The sequence below is a fragment of the Danio rerio genome, chromosome 5, assembly GCF_052040795.2.
Source record: "Danio rerio strain M-AB ecotype USA chromosome 5, GRCz13ab, whole genome shotgun sequence".
In the NCBI taxonomy this organism is placed as follows: Eukaryota; Metazoa; Chordata; class Actinopteri; order Cypriniformes; family Danionidae; genus Danio; species Danio rerio.
The window spans coordinates 41,000,091-41,019,245 of record NC_141025.1 but is presented as its reverse complement, the minus strand read 5'-3'; the positions used below and the strand labels follow the sequence as shown (position 1 = coordinate 41,019,245).

The window sequence follows — 19,155 nt, the reverse complement described above, 5'->3', positions numbered from 1 at the left end:
CTGCGGACAGATCAAAAGGCTACAACATGTCTTGTTAATGCCAAATGTCAGAGGAAAATGGCCAGACTTGTTTGACCTGATAGTGCTGGTGACCTTATGTGTGTTTAAACAGTCCTTTAAAATAGTTGAGGAGAATGAAAACATCAGTCATGGACACATAATTTTCCTTATGCTTAGTATTTTGTTATTATATATAAATTTTCATTAAATGATTTGTTCTTTCCTGGAATAAATAAAATATTAGAACAATTAACTTTTTTTTCATTTGTGTTCAAAATTTTTGTGTTCATTTGTTTCAATTACACAATGAAAAAACTTATTCAGACATAGACACATTAAGCTAATAAGAATTTCACTAGAAAATGCAGTAAAATAATAGTAAAAATAATTCTCATCTTGAAATTACACATTGTGCTTTGTAGACAACACAACTGTCTTTGTTCTTATGTTTCTTTTGTATTACTAAATGGCTATGTTTCATATTTAAAATCCTAATGCCATAATTGCTTTAATAATTTTGTGATAATAACGCAGCTCAAAGCACAGTGCAGACTATTTGTCTTTTACATGGCATCACATGGATCTGTCATTCAGAAACATGGCTTTTCCTTTCACCTCTGTGCTGACAACACTCAGCTCCACCTTTCATTTTACTCAGATGATCAGAAGATATTTTCTGCTGATTGTAGAACCATCACCTTGAAGGACCGGCTCACCTAACCCTTAACCATAACTTGACTATAGACTGTCATTTGTCTACAAAATGACCACTGGCTCGGCACCTTTTTACTTAAACCTATTATTTCAGGCTTATGTGCACTATACAGGACTTTCTGGACACTCTGTGGTGCCATCCTAAGGGGCACAAAATCAATTGCAAGGACTTTTAACTTTAACGTTCCCTAGTGGTGGACTTATCTTTCCTAAATCTATGTTATTTTAAATATACGTAACTAATCTTAAGCAGTTTGTTTTATCAACACTTAATCTTGCAATACCACTTCCTATTTATCCATTATCCACCTGTTTATTCTCCATCTGTCTTGTTTGTTAAAAAAGTTCAGAATGCCAAACTAACAAAATAGTTTTTCACATATTGTTGTACTTCTATTATTCTTATTTGAAAGTCACATTGAAAAGGAACATCTGCCAAATTAATATTGTGAAATCTGAATGAATACATAATGCATGAAACTTTGAAACAGATGAGCTACAGTTTCGGAAGATTTGAACAGCAAACTGAGGCTATAATTCATACAGGCACCCCTAAACTGGACAGAAATAGAAAAGGATGTCTGGTCTAACAAGTCTCAAATTCCTCTGCAACATTTGGAGAGATTCAGAATGTGATGCAAACACCAAAGCAAATGATCTGTCCTGCCTTGTATAACAGTTCAAGCTGCTGTAATTTGCTTTCTTGTCATGCTTTGGGTCCTCCTTTAACACAACTTCTAAGTGAGTATTGTTGCTGACTGTACTTTTATGACCACACTCTCAAATTATCTCAAACTGGTTCCTTAGACATGATAGTGGGTTTACTGTACATAATATGAGTTTAACTATAATAACTTTTTAACAGATTAACTAATATACAGATTTTAATGTACCCCTTTTTTCAGCATGAACTTTTTTCCCTAATGTGTCCACCATGAGGCAGTGTTTAGAGAGACAATGTCAAAAGTTAAAACCATTGTTTACTATGCAGTTTTCATTTATTGTTGTGATGCCAAAATCTGCTTAATATGTTGGTTTCATGGAGAAGTGTCTTTAAAAAGGCTCGCTTCATTAAGTGGATTTTTTAATGAAGAAAGGAGAACATATGGTCATGATTACTTCACAAAAGCAGACATCGGTACATTTATTAGATGTGAGTTCTTAAGGATGTAGAGGTCACAAACAGATCATAACCAGCATACACAAGCAGAAAAGACCATACCATGGCTATTGTCAGCCTGATCAACATATTCCACTCATCATTTTTACATGTATTTTTTTGTTTTAGGACAATCTATAAACACGGAAACATTCAATGCAAGCTAACAAGAATTCCAGACAGGAGAAGCAAGTGACCTTTAAGATATGAAACTGTGCACAAAGATCAGTAAGAAATGCCACAGATTGTTTGATCAGACATGCTGCATGTTTCTTTTAAAATATGTGAATAAACAACTAAAAAGGGTTGTAAAAGATTGCAGGTTTTCTATGTAACTTTTATACAGTTGAAGTATTTATAAGCCCCCCTTTGATTTTGTTTTCTTTATTAACTATTTCACAGAATATCTGATAATATTTTTTTTCTCCTGGGGAAAGTTTTATTTCTTTTATTTTGGCTAGAATTAAAGCAGTTTTTAATTTAAAATTAAGGTCAAAACTATTAGCCCCTTTAAGCTATAGATTGTTTCGATAGTTTGCAGAACACATTTACCAATTACCAATAACCAATTACCCTAACCTGCCTTGTTAACCTAATTAACCTAGTTAAGCCTTTAAATGTCACTTTAGCTGTATAGAAGTGTCTTAAAAATAGATAGTAAAATATTGTTTACTGTGATCATGGCAAAGATAAAATAAACCAGTTATTAGAAATGACTCATTAAAACTATTATGTTTAGAAATGTGCTGAAAAAATCTCTCAGTTAAACAGAAATTGGGGGGGGGGGCTAATAATTTAGGGGGGCTAATAATTCTGACTTTTCATGTTCAGCACAACAGTCAGACTTCAAATTCTGTCCCTTTGAGCAAAGATGTATGTTAGAAACATGTGACCTGGCAATTCTTCTACTCAAAAGATGAAGTCTAATTGTAGAAGTTCAATTTATAGACATTTCAGTGTCCTTCAACCTTTAAAGTGCTTTTTCATGTCATTTCAGTTATGAAACTAGTCTGGTGCAGTTTAAATATGGCTGACTCAATGAAAAAAAAATTGTGCAAAGGAAGATGCAAAATAATGTCTTTCACTGGCCACAATGCATCATGTTTTAACCACAAACCAGCTTTTATAAACAAAAGGGGAAATAGTTTATGCTGAGTTGTGTGCAAATTGTTTTGTTTTGTTCATAATATATTGTTTGTGCTTTAGTGAAGCATTCGGCAAAGTGTACATTGCTTACAGTTTTGTGTTTTTCATTGTTTTTAGTTTCTGTGAGTGTAATTTGTGAGTGTGTGCATGCATGTGTGAATATTTCCATGAATAATTTCTGTATTTATGGTGGTTTAATTTACTTTTTTATGGTGGTACTAATTTACATTTATTAGCAACTGTGTTTAAATGCAAATTATTTATAATGGCTGGTTAAACCACCAAGGTTTATAATACCAAAATAATTGCAATTTAAAAAAATATATGGAGATGTGTTCAGGCATAGATGTGACTTATAATACCCGTCATCTTGACAAAAGCTAATATAATGGTTTAAATTACATTTTTATCATTAATTGCTATGTGCTTCCCATGCAGGAGTGATTTCATTTTCATAAATGCATTCTTTGAGGTGTAGGATTGTCATACAGTGTGTGCAGTTGCTTTCAGCTGAAAGAGCTTTGAGGCTTTATCTCTTTTTGTGCCTATTAGAGTTTTAATTGACCTTCATTGACTCTTATCTGAGGCAATTTCCATTTTAATGACAGATTTTTGACTTGGGGGTAATGGATCTTTCCTTCTTGGGTGTTATTGAGGTATTAGCTTCCTGAAAATTGAGATGTTATACCCTGACTTCCATTGTTTATTGTGCAGTTATGGATTGTTTTCTTGTAAAATGTTGTTTTTCTGTCAGTTGTACTGATATATAACCAACCATCAAAATCATAACTATTTCCAAAGATGCACCAAAATGCTTGTCTTCTGGCACACATTCAGTGTTTTATTTCTCCTTCTCACTGTGAATTAATTTGTTGGACATTTTTTTTCCAGGGAAAACAGGGAAAGCTGCAGTTTTGTTTTCACAGTAATCTCATCAAACAACGTTTTCCTTGGAAACTTTCAGCTCTCGATGCCATGTGTCAATCTTCTTTGTGTCTCGTTAGTCATGAACAAAGGCTTCGCTCAATCCACCTGCTGTTTTGAGCGGGGAATCATCAGGCTCAAGGTCTCAAAAGAGAGACATGTCACTCACACATAACAAGCTAATCAGCAAAGATCTTGGCGGCAAATTACGCAAAGGGACTTACAATAGAAAAGGTGCTTGCCAGAAAGATTTTTAATGAACACTCTGTTGCCTGCATCTCGTGTCTAATGCCTCTTGTGCTTTCATGAGCAGCTGTGTTTCTAAATTATGGGAAGCTCCCTCAACCTAAATAATGAGAAGCTAATTTGCACAAACCTTGGTTCATATGTGTAAACTCAAATGTGCCACAAGGGGGCTCTGTGCATTTCTAAACTCAAAGATTCACTTGAAAAAGTGACAAAGCATGATCTTTTAAAGGAGCACGTTTGTTTGACAGTGATGCTTCCATATAGTGTGATACTATTAGGCATGGGCCGGTGAACAAAAAAAAACCTAACTTGTTATTTTATTTAAATTAACAATGTTTTATTTATTCATTTTTTTATTGGCTTTTTATTTGTTTAAATAGTCAAAAAACATACATTCATTAATCAACATAACTAACAAAACAACACACACACACATATATATATATATATATATATATATATATATATATATATATATATATATATATATATATATGAATATATGACTATATAAATGGACGCCACATGGTAGTGAACTTAGACCCAGAACCATTTAAATTAAGTCTTATTTTTCCAGACTAAGGAAATGCAACACATCATTAGCCCACTGTTTAAAAGAAGGGGGAAATTATTGTTTCCATTTTTATTAAAATCAAGCGTCTTGCCAAAAGAGTACAATACATTTTATTTTGAGAACCATTTAAAATATTTTGACTTTTTTATTTTAAATAAGTCAGGCTAAATCATTTGAATTAAATCACTGACTATTTTCATTAGTTTTAAAAAGATTACATAACAATTTGAAAAGGCATCTTTGGAGATCTTTTTTTTCTTTAGATTTAAAGTAAAGCCACTGCACTGTTCGGGTCTATAGCATGTTTGTATGTTGATGTTGAAGTGACTTGTTTTTCAAACAATTTCTGAATCATGGCCTGACTTGTTGCTTTTGATTTGGAGGGTACTTTTGATGTAGATACTGTTGCCCTAAAAAGCTTAATGAAATAGTTGTGAAAATCACATTTAAAAAAACAACTTATATATACCATAGGGATGGTATGAAAGAAAATGTTCGAAGGTTTCAAAACCTTGACTCTTCCAAACCATGGTAAACCTTGAAACCGGTTATCCCATGCATAGATACTATTCAGTAAAAAACTTTTTTTTGGAACAAAACAGCCATATAGATGCAGTGGAGTCCTGAAAACCCCAGCAATTTTATTTTAATTGGTGCTCTTTGCATCTAATATTTTATGGTCATCATTACAATTTCACTATATAATATATTATATTAATTCATAATTTCACTGTTCATTCTGAACATCTTTTTTATGCTTTTAATCCAATCTACATTTAAGTAGGCATGGGCCGGTGTAAGATTCTGACGGTACGATAACCTTGGATAATAATATCACGGTTTCACGGTATAGTGATTGCTGCTCTAAACAATATTCTTCTAAATGTCTGGATAAAAATCAAAAACGTTTTTCACCCTTTGAACACAAAATATATATTTTGAGAATTTTTTAAAAGTATTTTAGAGCAGTAAACATGGCAGGCTAAATAATTCAAACAAATCACTGACTTCTGCTGTCTTCACAAGTTTCAAAAACACAGAAAATTAAAAGCTAAAAAAAAAACCTTACATATATTATAGAAATGGTATAGCAGAATATGTTAGCAGTTTTAAAACCTTGACTTTCCAAACTGCGGTATACCTTGAAGACAGTTATTGTCCCATGCCTACATTTAAGTACAGTTTTATTCAATATATGTTTTCAGTTATATTTTTTTCTGTAAATCTGTGTTTATGAAATGTGCTTTATAAATACTTTTTTTTGTTAAATTTCTCAGCATCAATAATGTATTAGATTTTTATAAAACATAAAACACTGGAGGTTAGTCTTTTGTAATTATATGAAAGCTTCAATACTTCTATATGACTGGGGCAATAAACCTTCATATTGGCTTTTTTCTCAAGACCTTTCACAAGATGTCAAGGTAATTTATCCTGAACTGTAAAGGAGACCCTTTACGTGATTCATTCCTTTTGTTTTATGAGACCAGTTCTGTGCATTAGCTGCATCTGAGAGAGAGAGTGAGAGAGACTCACAGCTGGGCAGGCCAGGGGTGAGCAGACACTGTCAGGACATCAGAGGCTGGTGTGCTGATGGGACCTCCGTTTGCTATATCTCATCCTCATGACAGCCATGCACTCCGTCACCCTGACGCTGATAAAATGATGCCCGCTGGATGGAGAGGCTGCCTCCGTGTCTGCGTTAGCCAAGGTCAGCTTTATATAAGTGCTGCTGCTCATCTGCTTGAAATGGAGGGGATGAAAAAAGACAGCGTCCTGTTGTTTAGATAGTTGAGCTGCTTTTTAGAAAATATTTATAATAATCTTGTCAGCGGATTCCAGCAGTCCTCTGAAATGCATAGTGTAGCTTTGTTGACCCTGATGAAGAAACACTTTGGTATTTGATTGTCTGCGAGTGTCTCCAAAGCAGTTGTTGCTATGAAGGCTTTATTATCAACAGTTTTGTATAAACATTGAAGTCCTTCAAGTAAAAGTAGGTCATGTATACAGTACTGTTTATAAGTTTGAAGTCTGAACATTTTTTTTCTTCTGTTGATCAAAAAATATGAAATTGAAAAAAATGTTGGAAATTGTCAGCTATTATGGAAGATAATGGCTGCTGGATCTCAACATCTTGCAAAATATCTTCTTTTGTGGTCAACAGAAGAAGAAAAAAACTCAAATAAGTTTGTAACAAGTGGAGGGTAAATAAATTATGACAGAAGTTTAACTTTGGGTGAACTATCATTTACATCCTTGGATGAGTGTAATAAATGTAAGTATTTCATTTGAAGGCTATTTTTGACATTTAAAATAAAAAAGTTCCAATTAAATGTAAAATTTAGGGATAAACACATGAGATTTAGCTTTTTTGTGTGTAAAATGTTTTCAGCATTGAATTTCATATTGGCATTATTTATACATATGACACTAGTACTGAGTAAATTCTGTTGATAGTTGAGCTTCACAGGAACAAATCGGGTTTTAAAACACAATATATTCAAATGTATTGATTTAAAATATCAAAACAACTATGTTTGACAACATTAAATTGTGTAATAATGTCTGAAAGTAGCTGACAATTTGCATACATCTTGTGACAGCTTGCGCTTGGCAAGAAACTGTCATTGAGATGAATGGCACTGTTAATGGATAATTATGTATATTACAGTCCTTGTGGCATCATGCATTAATATAATGCTGTATAATTAAATAGTGTATTTACCTTCTATATGAGCTGCATCTGTTCACTGAACTGATAGTGGATATGTAAGACATTCTGGAGTCTACAAATAAATGTTTTTAAACATCTATAGTCTCGAGAAACAGCCGTCGAACTATTGGATATGCTACATTTGATGATAAGGAGATTTTGATTGCTTTAATTACAGCACTTCATTGGGATTCTTTGGCATTTAGTGTAATGATATTCTGCTCATATATGCTCATTTAATCCTCGCCGTCCTTGACATTTGTGTCTTGCATATGGATGCTGCTTCTTTATCTTCTCAGTCTGGGGTATGGTTTGATTGGCATTTGGCATTAAACAGGTTAATGACGTCAGGACCCTTTCCCAACAATAGGCATTTGACAAAGATGCAATAAGGTGAAGTCTACTTTCATTTGCAGCCTTGCATTTGTCTTGGAGATGTGCTTTCGGTTTAGTCTAAAGTGGCGTATAATACAGAAAAGGCTTTAAATCATTAGTCATATTCTGCATTTGGAACGCAAATGAAAAGAATGTAATATGTCAACACCATACAGAAATGTTTTTATAATGTGGAATAATTCAGCACTCACAACACCAAAGGGTTTGAACTTCTTTTCAGCTCCAATGATTAAAATGTCAGCACAGTCAGAGAGAAATTCAAACAGTTTTAATGAAAAGGAAACAAAAGTAAATTTTTATTAGTGCTACAAAAGCCACAAACAAGATTAAAAATGACTCCCTTCAGCCATCCATTTTCATGGTTAATCTGAATTCATCACCACTTCTTTTATCTACTTTTATTTAACTAGAACTGTGAGATCAGAGGCTAGTTGTCATCTACTGTCCTTGAGATGGGCTGCTACTTGCGGGTTATCAACTGTGCTTTGAATACCAAATAAAGCACAGCGTCTATAAAAAGATTCATGAACAGTTCTACTCTGCAATTCTGCATTTTATTTTAGGGAGAGAAAATGTAAAAGCTCTTATAGAAATTCTGTTTATGCTGCAAGGCCATTTTAGGCAGAGCTATACATGTCATTTAGACTTTTCACTTAACATTACATTTGGAAGTTGTTGCAATGTTGCATCCTGAAGCTCAACATACTATAATCATAATATAGTGACACTATAATATAGTCATAATATAGTACTATGGGCGACATGGTGGCACAGTGAGTAGCACAATTGCCTCACAGCAAGAAGGTCGCTGGTTCGAGCTTTGTTCTCCCCGTGTTTGTGTGGGTTTCCTCTGGGTACTCCAAGTCCATGTGGTATAGGGAAATTGGGTAAGGTAAACTGGCTGTAGAGTATGTGTGTGATTGATTGTGTATGGGTGTTTCCCAGTTATTGGTTGCAGCTGGAAGGGCATCCGCTGCGTAAAACATATGCTAAATAGGTTGGCGGTTCATTCCGCTGTGGCGACCCCAGATTAATAAAGGGACTAAGCCGAAAAGAAAATGAACGAATGTATAGTACTATACCATACTATAACACTGGGGTAGGGAACCTATGGCTCGGGAGCCACATGTGGCTTATTGACCAAATATATGTGGATCTCAAGCTGGCTCTCTTCAATAATATTATAAAGTTTAGAAAATATAACTGTCACTACAAATAAGTTTTCTATTAATAATACAATTAAAATTCCCTTTATATTGTATTTTTTATTGCAAAATGAATAAGAACGCAGTTTATTATAAAAGGACGCTTCAACCAATGCATATTTGTGGCGCTGTGGATTAACTTGAAGCGCGACACCAAAAAAGGGCAAGCAACCTATATTTCACATGTAAATTCAAACAACATTCATGAGTGGCCATGGCAAAAAGAAAAAATATATAAATTATACTTTACTATATACTATAAACCATAAATTGTCCTTTCTTAATAGATTGTGATATTTATATTTGCTTATTTTTGATTTGGGCATCGACATAAATAAAGGTTTTGTTTATAAATAAATAAGGTTTTGTTAGATATATACCCCCTCCCCCCAATGGCTGTTTATTAAATGCATTTGATAAAAAAAAAGAAAAAAGGTTCGCGACCCCTTTTAGTCTCAGACAGTTTAGTTTATTCAATTCATTTATACCTGTATTGTACAATGAGAAACCGGAGCAAACCCATGTGAACATGGGGAGAACATGCAAACTCCACACAGAAATGCCAACTGACCCAGCCAAAATGCAGACCAGCGACCTTCTTGCTGTGAGGCAACAGTGCTAACCACTGAGCCACTGTGAAATTAGCTTATTATAAATAAAGTTGGACACAGTGGGTAGCACGATCGCCTCACAGCAAGAAAGTCTCTGGTTCGAGCCTCGGCTGGGTTAGATGCCATTTCTGAGTGGAATTTGCATGTTCTCCTCGTGTTCGTGTGAGTTTCCTCCGGGTGTTTCGGTTTCTCCCACAGTCCAAAGACATGCGTTATAGGTGAATTGGGTGAACTAAATTGTCCATGTGTGTGAATGAGTGTGTATGGGTGTTTCCCAGTAACGGGTTGCAGCTGGAAGGGCATCCACTGTGTAAAACATATGGTGGATAAGTTGGCTATATGATTGACCCCAGATTAATAAAGAGATTAAGCCGAAAAGAAAATGAACGAAAACAGTAAATGAATAAAGTGTAGCACACATGTCTTGCTTTTGATGGATATTTGCATGCAATGTAGGAAAGCTAGAACTAATTAACTGAATTTGAAACAAATGCATGTTGCCAAGTGCTCAAAGTGAATGGCTATGTGGTCAGTAAGAACACATGAAGTGACAATCTGTAGACATCTGTGCACCTGAAGAAGGTTCTGTGTCTCATGTCATGATCTTAGCTCCCACACAAACACAAACAAACAGACTCGTGTTGTGGAGGAGCTCAGTCATTCAGACAGCAGTCATAAAGGAGCATCAGAAATCATGCACGTGTCTGGCTGCTGTGGTAACTAGGCAACCGGGCTCCCTCATAATCAAGAACACTTATGTGACGTGGTCTCTGGTAGCCATTGCATTGTCTGTCCTCTCTCTTGATTTGTGCATGAGTCTCAAGCATTGAGTGTGCTGATGCATTTACATGGGCAACAGTTTTCTTTGCTGATTTGGTTCATAATGGTTCATTTTCCATTTTATAATTGGCTATTAGCTACATTTACGTTTCAGCTCTTCTGGAAAGGTTCATCATGTTTGATTGGCTGGAGCAGGTGTTGTTAGTCCAGGCCCAGTGTTGTGTCTCTGCGTCAGCTGAATACATTCACTCAGACCTCATTCCCTGGTAATTGCTTTGTCCAGGCAATAAAGTGGTGTCTGATTCAGGTCAGTGTTTAAATCTTGGCTTTAGAGATGAACTGGGGGAGACAGTAAGAGTGGTTTGTGTGCTTGCATGTGTGTGTTTGTGTGCGTGTACAGGTCCATGTGGTCCATCAAAATAAACTACAAAATACAACAGCCACAAATGTATCAAAGTATAATACTGTATTTTGTTTAAATACAAAATACTTTTACAAGGGAGCATGACATTTCTTCACAAACCCTCCATCAATAGGCATATTTAATCAATCCCTTCACCATTAAACTGACTTACTCTTTCATTTTAGCATACATTTTGTACAGATTTCATACAGAAAGTCCTGTCTTGAAGACAATCTCTTTAATCACTGCAAAAACTATCTATTGCAGATAATGAGTTGGAGCACTATATCTCCTTATTGTGTTTCCATCCACAGCGTAGCCAGTGAAATGCAACAATTTCTTAACTTATACTTAAATCCTATATTTAAAAAGGATGTATGAAGAGGCTATTTTATTTTTTGTTTAATAAATGTTTAAATAAATGTTTTTTGCAACTGAAATCTTTATTACTTAATGTAAAAAAGATGTCTTAAAGAATTTTAGTAGTCTGAAAACTACTAAAATCTCCAGTTTTAGTCATTTCCATCAATCATGTTTTTGTTTTTTTTGCAGTTGTACTCTTTAATGCACAAACAAATGACAATGATTTCTCTAAAAACTTAAGTTATCTCTTTTTGCACTAAACTCACTATATACATCCTACTGCTGCTGTATAACGGGAGTCTTGAAAATCCTCCACATTTTCACCCGCAGCACTGAGACTGAAAATGATTATGTGCTGAAGGCTCCATATCCTGTTCTTAATTACTTTATTCCTCCTCAATTCCTCAATTCCTTCTCAAAGCAAAGATGCTGATGCTGAATTGTACATTATGCAGCCATATTATATTACTGGTCTTAGCATTAACCAGTAAATTATTTTCAATGATTGTTGACTTGCTCCAAATATGCCATTTGTCTGTTATTTTCATTATTTTCATTATGTGTGCATAATTTCTATCAATACTTCAACCATTGACCTTTTTAGTCAGTTTTCTGTTCTGACTTTTTCATCAACCCTATCAAATACAAATTACAAAATACTATTTTGTATTTAAAATACATAATTGAAATAAATGTATCTTAAATACTGCTCATCCCTTACTAGGCCCACACAGAATGCATGCTCAGAAATCAGCAGATTTTTTTAGCCCATCATTAAATCGGTCTGTTTACTTGCGCAAATGTGTGTAAATTTGTATCTCAGTTTTTGTATAAATTTTAGTAATGTTATTAACTTATAAGCATATTTGTATATGATCTAATTACAAAACAGTTTGTAAAGTATTATTTTCTGTATTTTTGTAGATTTGTTTACCAATAAAGTGGTCCTAATTGCATTTGCAAAATGCAGAACAACGCTGGGTTACACACATTCGATTTGTGTTGGGACAACATAAACAAATTAAGTTATTACTTTTTACAAATAAAAAACCTAAAACAATTAAGTTTTCCTAAAGAAATCTCAGGATTTGTGTTGTTTAAGCTCATTTTAAAAAAGTAGTTTAGACAAACAACAAAAAATATTTGTAAACCTTAAATAAAAGTAAAAAATGTATTATTTTGTTATTTGATGTTTTTAGTTACTATACTTAAAATCATTATGCTTAAATCTGCTGATTTTTATTATTTTTATAAAATTCAACACAGACATAGCAAAAAAAGTGCAGATTGAGTCCGGCCCTGGGCATTATTTAAAAATACAGGGTGATGACTTGTGTCCATGTTATTAAAAATCATACTTAACGAGATCTTTTGAAATAACGAGTATAAGTGTAGGGGTGGCTTAGGACATATAATAAGTGTTTTTTTTTTGCAGTATAAAATACATTATGCCTATCCAGAGTCTGTAAACCATGTATACAAGTGTGGGTGTGTAAGAAAACAAGGATTTGTTTTTAGAGGAGGTGTCATGATTTGAGTCAGTTCAGGTATTTTTGTATGTGTTTATGCAGCTGGTGAAGCACAACCTCAGAGCAGTGACAGACTTTATCAGACTCGTCTTTGGAAAGAAAAGCAAGCTTGTTTGCTTTGTTGTCACGTTTTCAAAAAGTCTGCATTCTCTGATGAACCGGGCAATCAGAGTTGACAGCTCTGACAGAAAGTCATGTATAGTGTATGATTGCTTTCAGACATGTTTGATGTCCTCAGAGCTTATTTTAGAGCACATATTATCTACAACTGGAGTGTGTTTCCTACTCTCCAAACCAGCAAACAAAAAACAGCCCTTGGATATTTGGCAACCCAATGGTGGACAGAACACATGATGGGTTATTTTGATTCAGCTTGCTGAATTTTAACCCATTTTCTAGGTTGTTTTTGACATGCTGTGTTAAACTACTGTTCCAAGCAGATATTAACTGTAGCATAAAATTATAATGTATAATAAGGGATAAAGGTGTCAGTAAAGGTGGTTTGTGTTTCTGCAGTAATAAAAATACCGCTAGATCACCATAAGAAGTTTTCTCTCAGAACAGCTCACAAAACTCTTGACACATTTCTGAAAATGTTTTTTTTTTTTTTTTGTTTGACAGAGACTATCCAACTCTGGGTAAATGTGTGCAGTTGTTTATCATTTGTATTTATATGTCAGTGAATTTGACCCAGCAGCTGAATTACTCAACAATAGGCACCTGTGTTTATATACACTGTAAAAAAAAAAAAAAAAAAAAAAAAAAATATATATATATATATATATATATATATATATATATATATATATATATATATATATATATATATATATATATATATATATATATATATATATATATATATATATATATATATATATATATATATATATATATATACCTCTCAGTGCCATTTGAAATGTTCTTCTAATATTACCATTTTTCTCAGGTTTCTTTGTCTTGATTCATTAATTTCTCTTTTATGGCAAAGAATAGATTATTTTCATCACTTTTAACAAAAATAACTAAACATAAACATAAGAGGCTGAGAAAAATGCTTATTTTAGAAGGAAATTTCAGATGGCACTTAGAGGTTTTTGCATCGGAACTCTTCATATATATATATATATATATATATATATATATATATATATATATATATATATATATATATATATATATATATATATATATATATATATATAGTCACAAGTTTGAGAAGTGTGAGTGTGGTTTCTATGTTTTTGAAGTTTACTAAATCAGTAAATGCTGGAGGTACCATATGGGTTTTCCTCTAGCTGATGCAGATACCAATAATTAGAAATTAGGGCAGTCCATTTATATTATATGATGCAGATTTTTTTGGCCAATATGTTCAGCTGATTTTCTTTTTAGTTAAAAAAAGGGTAAAAAAAAATTAAGTGATAAAATATAATAAATAAAATTACTTAAATACCTTTTAGCTGGTTATAAATGTGCTGCACCGATCCAAATTATTTGAAAACGGTAAAAATCAGTCAGAATAATCAGCTTGCCAATCAATTTGTCAACCTCTATGTGCATGGAAATGTTTTGAAATGGGTTAGATAAATTGCATTATTTAGACTTTTATGTGCTTATTATACAGAAGATTTTGCTCTACTGCCTTGTTAATTTAACACCTCTTTGAATAGGTAAAAATGGTGAGTTAAGTTTTTTTTTTAAACAGAGACGTCAGACAAAAATTAGCTCTATTCACTTGCTGACTCTCTGCCAGCCTTCACAAATAGGACTGAATCTTTATGATGATGCAAACAATTAAGTTTAAAATGTGCTGACACAATTGTTTTTTTTAATTTCTGTTGAATCCCGGACCCTCTCCAAGGCTGAGATTATTGGATTTCTAAAATTGTGTTTAGAATAGCTGTTCAATGCCATGTTAATTTAAGTAGCTGTCACTTAGTTTATATATCAGTTGTGTTAAAATTCACTATTTTCTGAAGTATTTTTTGGTGAGGGAGAAAGCAAAAAAATCAATTATATCAAGCAAAAAATGTGTTTCTGTTTGTGCACCAGAGAAATAAAATCTCTGTTTGTTCCCTCCACAGTGCAGGAGTCAGCCACACATCGGACTGAGGCACGTCACCAAACAACGGGTATGTTCTCTCCTCTGTTTTCCCATGTTATATCCTGTAGGAAACAGGAAGCATTGATTTTTGGAGCATAAGCTAGTTGCCCCGAGGCAGAAAACATCACTGATATTTTCCCACCACTAGTTTTTGACAGCCAGACTTGAAATATATCATATATACCTTCTGTAAATCACACCTTTCACAATATATTTGAACCGTGAACTTAAACAGTGTTTAACTGTAAAACGTTTTAAATGAGTTCTCATTAAGTGTGTGTGCTGTAAATCCTAATTAAGGTAACTCAATTAGAGTATGTGATGGTCAAACCAACTGAGGAAACTGGTAGAAACAGAGGTACTTTAAGTGATTAGCAAAAAGACAATAATACTGTGTGTAAGCGTGCGCAGCCATTGATTTTTAAGTAAAGCAGCATACAGTTTTAATGGAATTATTTGGCCTGTCATTGACCTGTTCACTGTATCTGCTCTTCAGCAGAATGATATGCCTCAGATAAGTCTTTCTTGGGACTTTCATGCCCCAAACTCTGCTCTTATTTTTTGATAAAATTTAAAAAATCTTTTTAAAGGTTTACGCTGTTGTTGCAGATCAAATTTTAATATTTATATGTTTTTTTATGTAAAAATGTGTATGTTTATAATAATAATAAAAATATGTTAATTATTACTCACTTAGACCCTATCTAAACCTAAAATATCTAAAAAAATCATAACACATCCACCATGTTTGTATTTTAGACTTATGCTCTGAATCCAGTGCAGAGGATTTGTGGGCAATTTCCACCATTAATGTGCATCAATCTACACTTTGAATTGTTTTTAGAATCATTTTAGACTATTCTGTCACTTCCCAAAACAAACTGTGATTTCAGACACACTCTTATTCTCTATTAGGCTACTCTAATTCCAGAATAACAGAACACTTAATAACACTTAAAATTTGAACATTTTCTATCTTTTAACAGATGAAAGCAAAGCATGCTGAAACTAGAAATCTGCTTCATTAAATTAGTTATCGAGAACTTTTTTTCACCTAAAACTTTGGTAACATTTGATTAAAATATAGTTATAGGTTTATTTTTATTGTACTGTTAGGGTTTACAGTAAAATGGAAAAACTGAGCTTAAAGCTGTTATGTGTGTTTGTGTCGACAGTTTCCAGACTGTTCCACATTGTTCTGACAATTTGTTTTGCCTGCCTAAACAGAGCCACCAAATGCTCATCTACTAACTATTACATCTGTGCACAAGGATTTTCATGCAGAAATAATTAGCATAATCATTTTAGATTTTCAAATTAGTTTTAAACCAGTTGAAACAACAAACTGAACAACAACAATATTAAAATGAACATAAGAACATTCATGTCATTCATTAATTTTCCTTCGGCTTAGTCCTTTTATTCATCAGTGATCGCCATAACAGAATGACTCACCAACTTATCTAGGAAATGTTTTACACAGGGTGTAATGCAGTGGCGCAGTGGGTAGCATGTTTGCCTCACAGCAAGAAGGTCGCTGGTTCAAGCCTCGACTGGCTCAGTTGGCATTTCTGTGTGGAGTTTGCATGTTCTCCCTGTGTTCGTGTGGGTTTCCTCCGGGTGCGCCGGATTTCCCCACAAGTCCAAAGACATGTGGTACATGTCTTACAATTGGTACAATTGGTTTTGCTAAAATTGACAGTAGTGTATGAGTGTGTGTGAATATTTCCCAGTGATGGGTTGCAGCTGGAAGGGCATCTGCTGTGTAAAACATATGCTGGATAAGTCGGCAGTTCAATCCGCGGTGGCAACCCCTGATTAATAAAGGGACTAAGCCGAAAAGAAAATGAATGAATGTTTTATGCAGCGGATGCCCAGCCAGCTGTAACTCACTACTAGGAAACACCTATACACACACTCATTCACATACATACATTATGATCTTTTTAGTTTATTCAGTTCACCTATACCACATGTATTTGGACTGTGGGGGAAAACCAGAGCATCAGGAGGAAACAAGGGGAGATAAGTCTTGCAAGGCGACTGTGCTAACCACTGAGCCACCATGTCACCCCAAATATATATCTGCTTTTTATAATTGTGATGGAAATGTGTGAGTACATTTGATTACATATGTAAATAATCTTACTGTTTAAAAAATATTAACGAATGAGGCCCAAACAAAACGAAACAGCTCTGACACACTTTTTTGAAAAGAACACAAATGTCTTATTAGTAGTTGCCTATAATGAACGAAACCAATGAAATTGCAATAAATTCTACCATCATTTGCTCACACTCATGTTGTTCCATCAAATAACTTCATTTTTTGTTTTAAAGATGAATTAAAGCTGAGTGGATCTGTTATTACATGAGAATAAGTAAATAATGACAGAAGCTCTATCTTTAAACTGCTTTAACCTGTAATAACAGTAAAACACACCAGAGTTAAGACTCGTCACACCATTTTGTTTTGTATGAAAATACAGTCTAATCTTGCCTCGTGAGATCACCTGTCTAAAGAAGAGTTGAAGAGCTTTTTTTATTTACACCTGTGTGACCAGCATGATGAAACAGCACTCCATATAGTGAGACTGTAGCCTGATCCACAGACCTTCTGACAATACAGCAGCGGCGAGGGATCAGGCAGAAGCTCTCCATCAAAGCCCAGAGCTCTTCCTTGTCCCCATTAACACTGGGACCTCCATCAGCCCGGCACTGCAGGCGAGGCTTTGATCCTCGTGCACATACACAGTCACGGTCCGTCTAGGAATGCTTAAACATGACTTTCATCTTTGCAAATTCAGATTCTTATTCTGTCAGCATGTGCTCCACTTGTTCTCAAGGCAGCATTTGCTAGGCTCCACCACAGCAGAGGTCGACTGGGTTTATCTGACTCTTTGATACTATGCATTTGATGACATTTTTTTTTTCTGAGGCAAACAACTGAGCTTAGAATGTGAGGGCTGGATCGTGTTGCAAAGCTTTTGTTGAGACTCACCTGACTTGTACACTTGGCTCACAAAGCCCTTCATTAAAAAGTGTCTTCAATGAGCGATTATGCTGGGGAAACAATGAGACTCATGAATTCTGCCTCTGAACTTGCTCAGATTTTACATTTTGTTCTCACCGAAGGTAAACAAGGACTGTGGCACTGAAATGGTTGTGTGAGAACAGCATTATAAGGGTCTCCTGTTTCTTTATGTGGTTTTCTTTGACATCAAAAGGCATCTTGGACTGGGTTTGTTTTTGGTTGCACCCTTTCCTTTCCTTGTGGAGGATTAGAATGACCACCTAATGACTATTGTCAAAACATAGTTCTTATTTTCAAGGCAAAAACAGCTCTGTTTATTTTAATACCTGTATATTTTATACTTTGACAGGGCTTGAATAAAGGTTGGAAACTCCCTTTATAGAGTGTAGATTTGAACGATATTAGCATACATTCTTTGGGAGGACTTCACACTGATGAGGAGCAAACCATGTAAATGTTAAATAAATACAGATAATAACTAATCACAAGGTCAATCAAATTGCAGAAATATGACATGGGTCAAAATGTGTTGAAATTTAAACCAAGCACCCAATTTAAAGGAGCAGTTCATTTCCAGAATAAATATTTTGTCATCAATTTCTCACCCTCCACTTCTTCTTCACTTCCTGTATGACTTTCTTCTGTTGATTAAAAAAAATATATATTTTGAGAAATGTTGATATTTGAGCAGTTGATGGTCACCGTTGGCTTGCTTAGTAGGGCTAAAAAAATACTGTGGAAGTCACTGGATACCATTAAAGAAGTGGAAGTCGGTGGTGTCCAGTAATCCTTGAAGTTAACTACTCTTGGTTGTTGTTCAATGTTTTTGAAGACATAAGGGCTGGTCTGAGAATTTCAGAAAGTACAGGGACTACGATTGGACGTAAACAGGTTTAAAATTGTAATATTCAGCCTGTTGTGTACATCACAAATACGAAACATGCTCCATATAAAACAGTTCAGTACACTACAATGTAATTGTGTACGGGTCCCCCTAATTAGGCTTGCATTTCTACTGCCAACAGTGCTTATGCTTTATAGATGTCAACCCATGCTTATTGGAAATATGTGCACAGGACTGCATTTTTGAGAACTGATAAATATGTACCCTGGACTAGGTTGTCTTGCAGTTTTTGTTTTATTACAAATCCACTAGAGGGTCCCGTGTACATTTTTGACTATGTTGAAATAGTGAGAAACAGAGAGAAATGCTTTCCACTTATTTAATTGCAACATCTGAATGGCTCC

The 19,155-nt window shown here is 34.3% G+C and overlaps 1 protein-coding gene across 2 annotated transcripts in view; it reads left to right on the top strand.

The window, feature by feature from the left end:
- Positions 1-19,155, top strand: part of rasgef1ba (RasGEF domain family, member 1Ba) — a 110,480-nt gene that overhangs the window by 4,444 nt on the left and 86,881 nt on the right. For both annotated transcript variants that reach the window (NM_199829.3, NM_001431104.2), the window contains 1 exon segment: positions 14,854-14,901. In NM_199829.3, coding sequence (NP_956123.3) covers positions 14,854-14,901 — 48 coding nt within the window.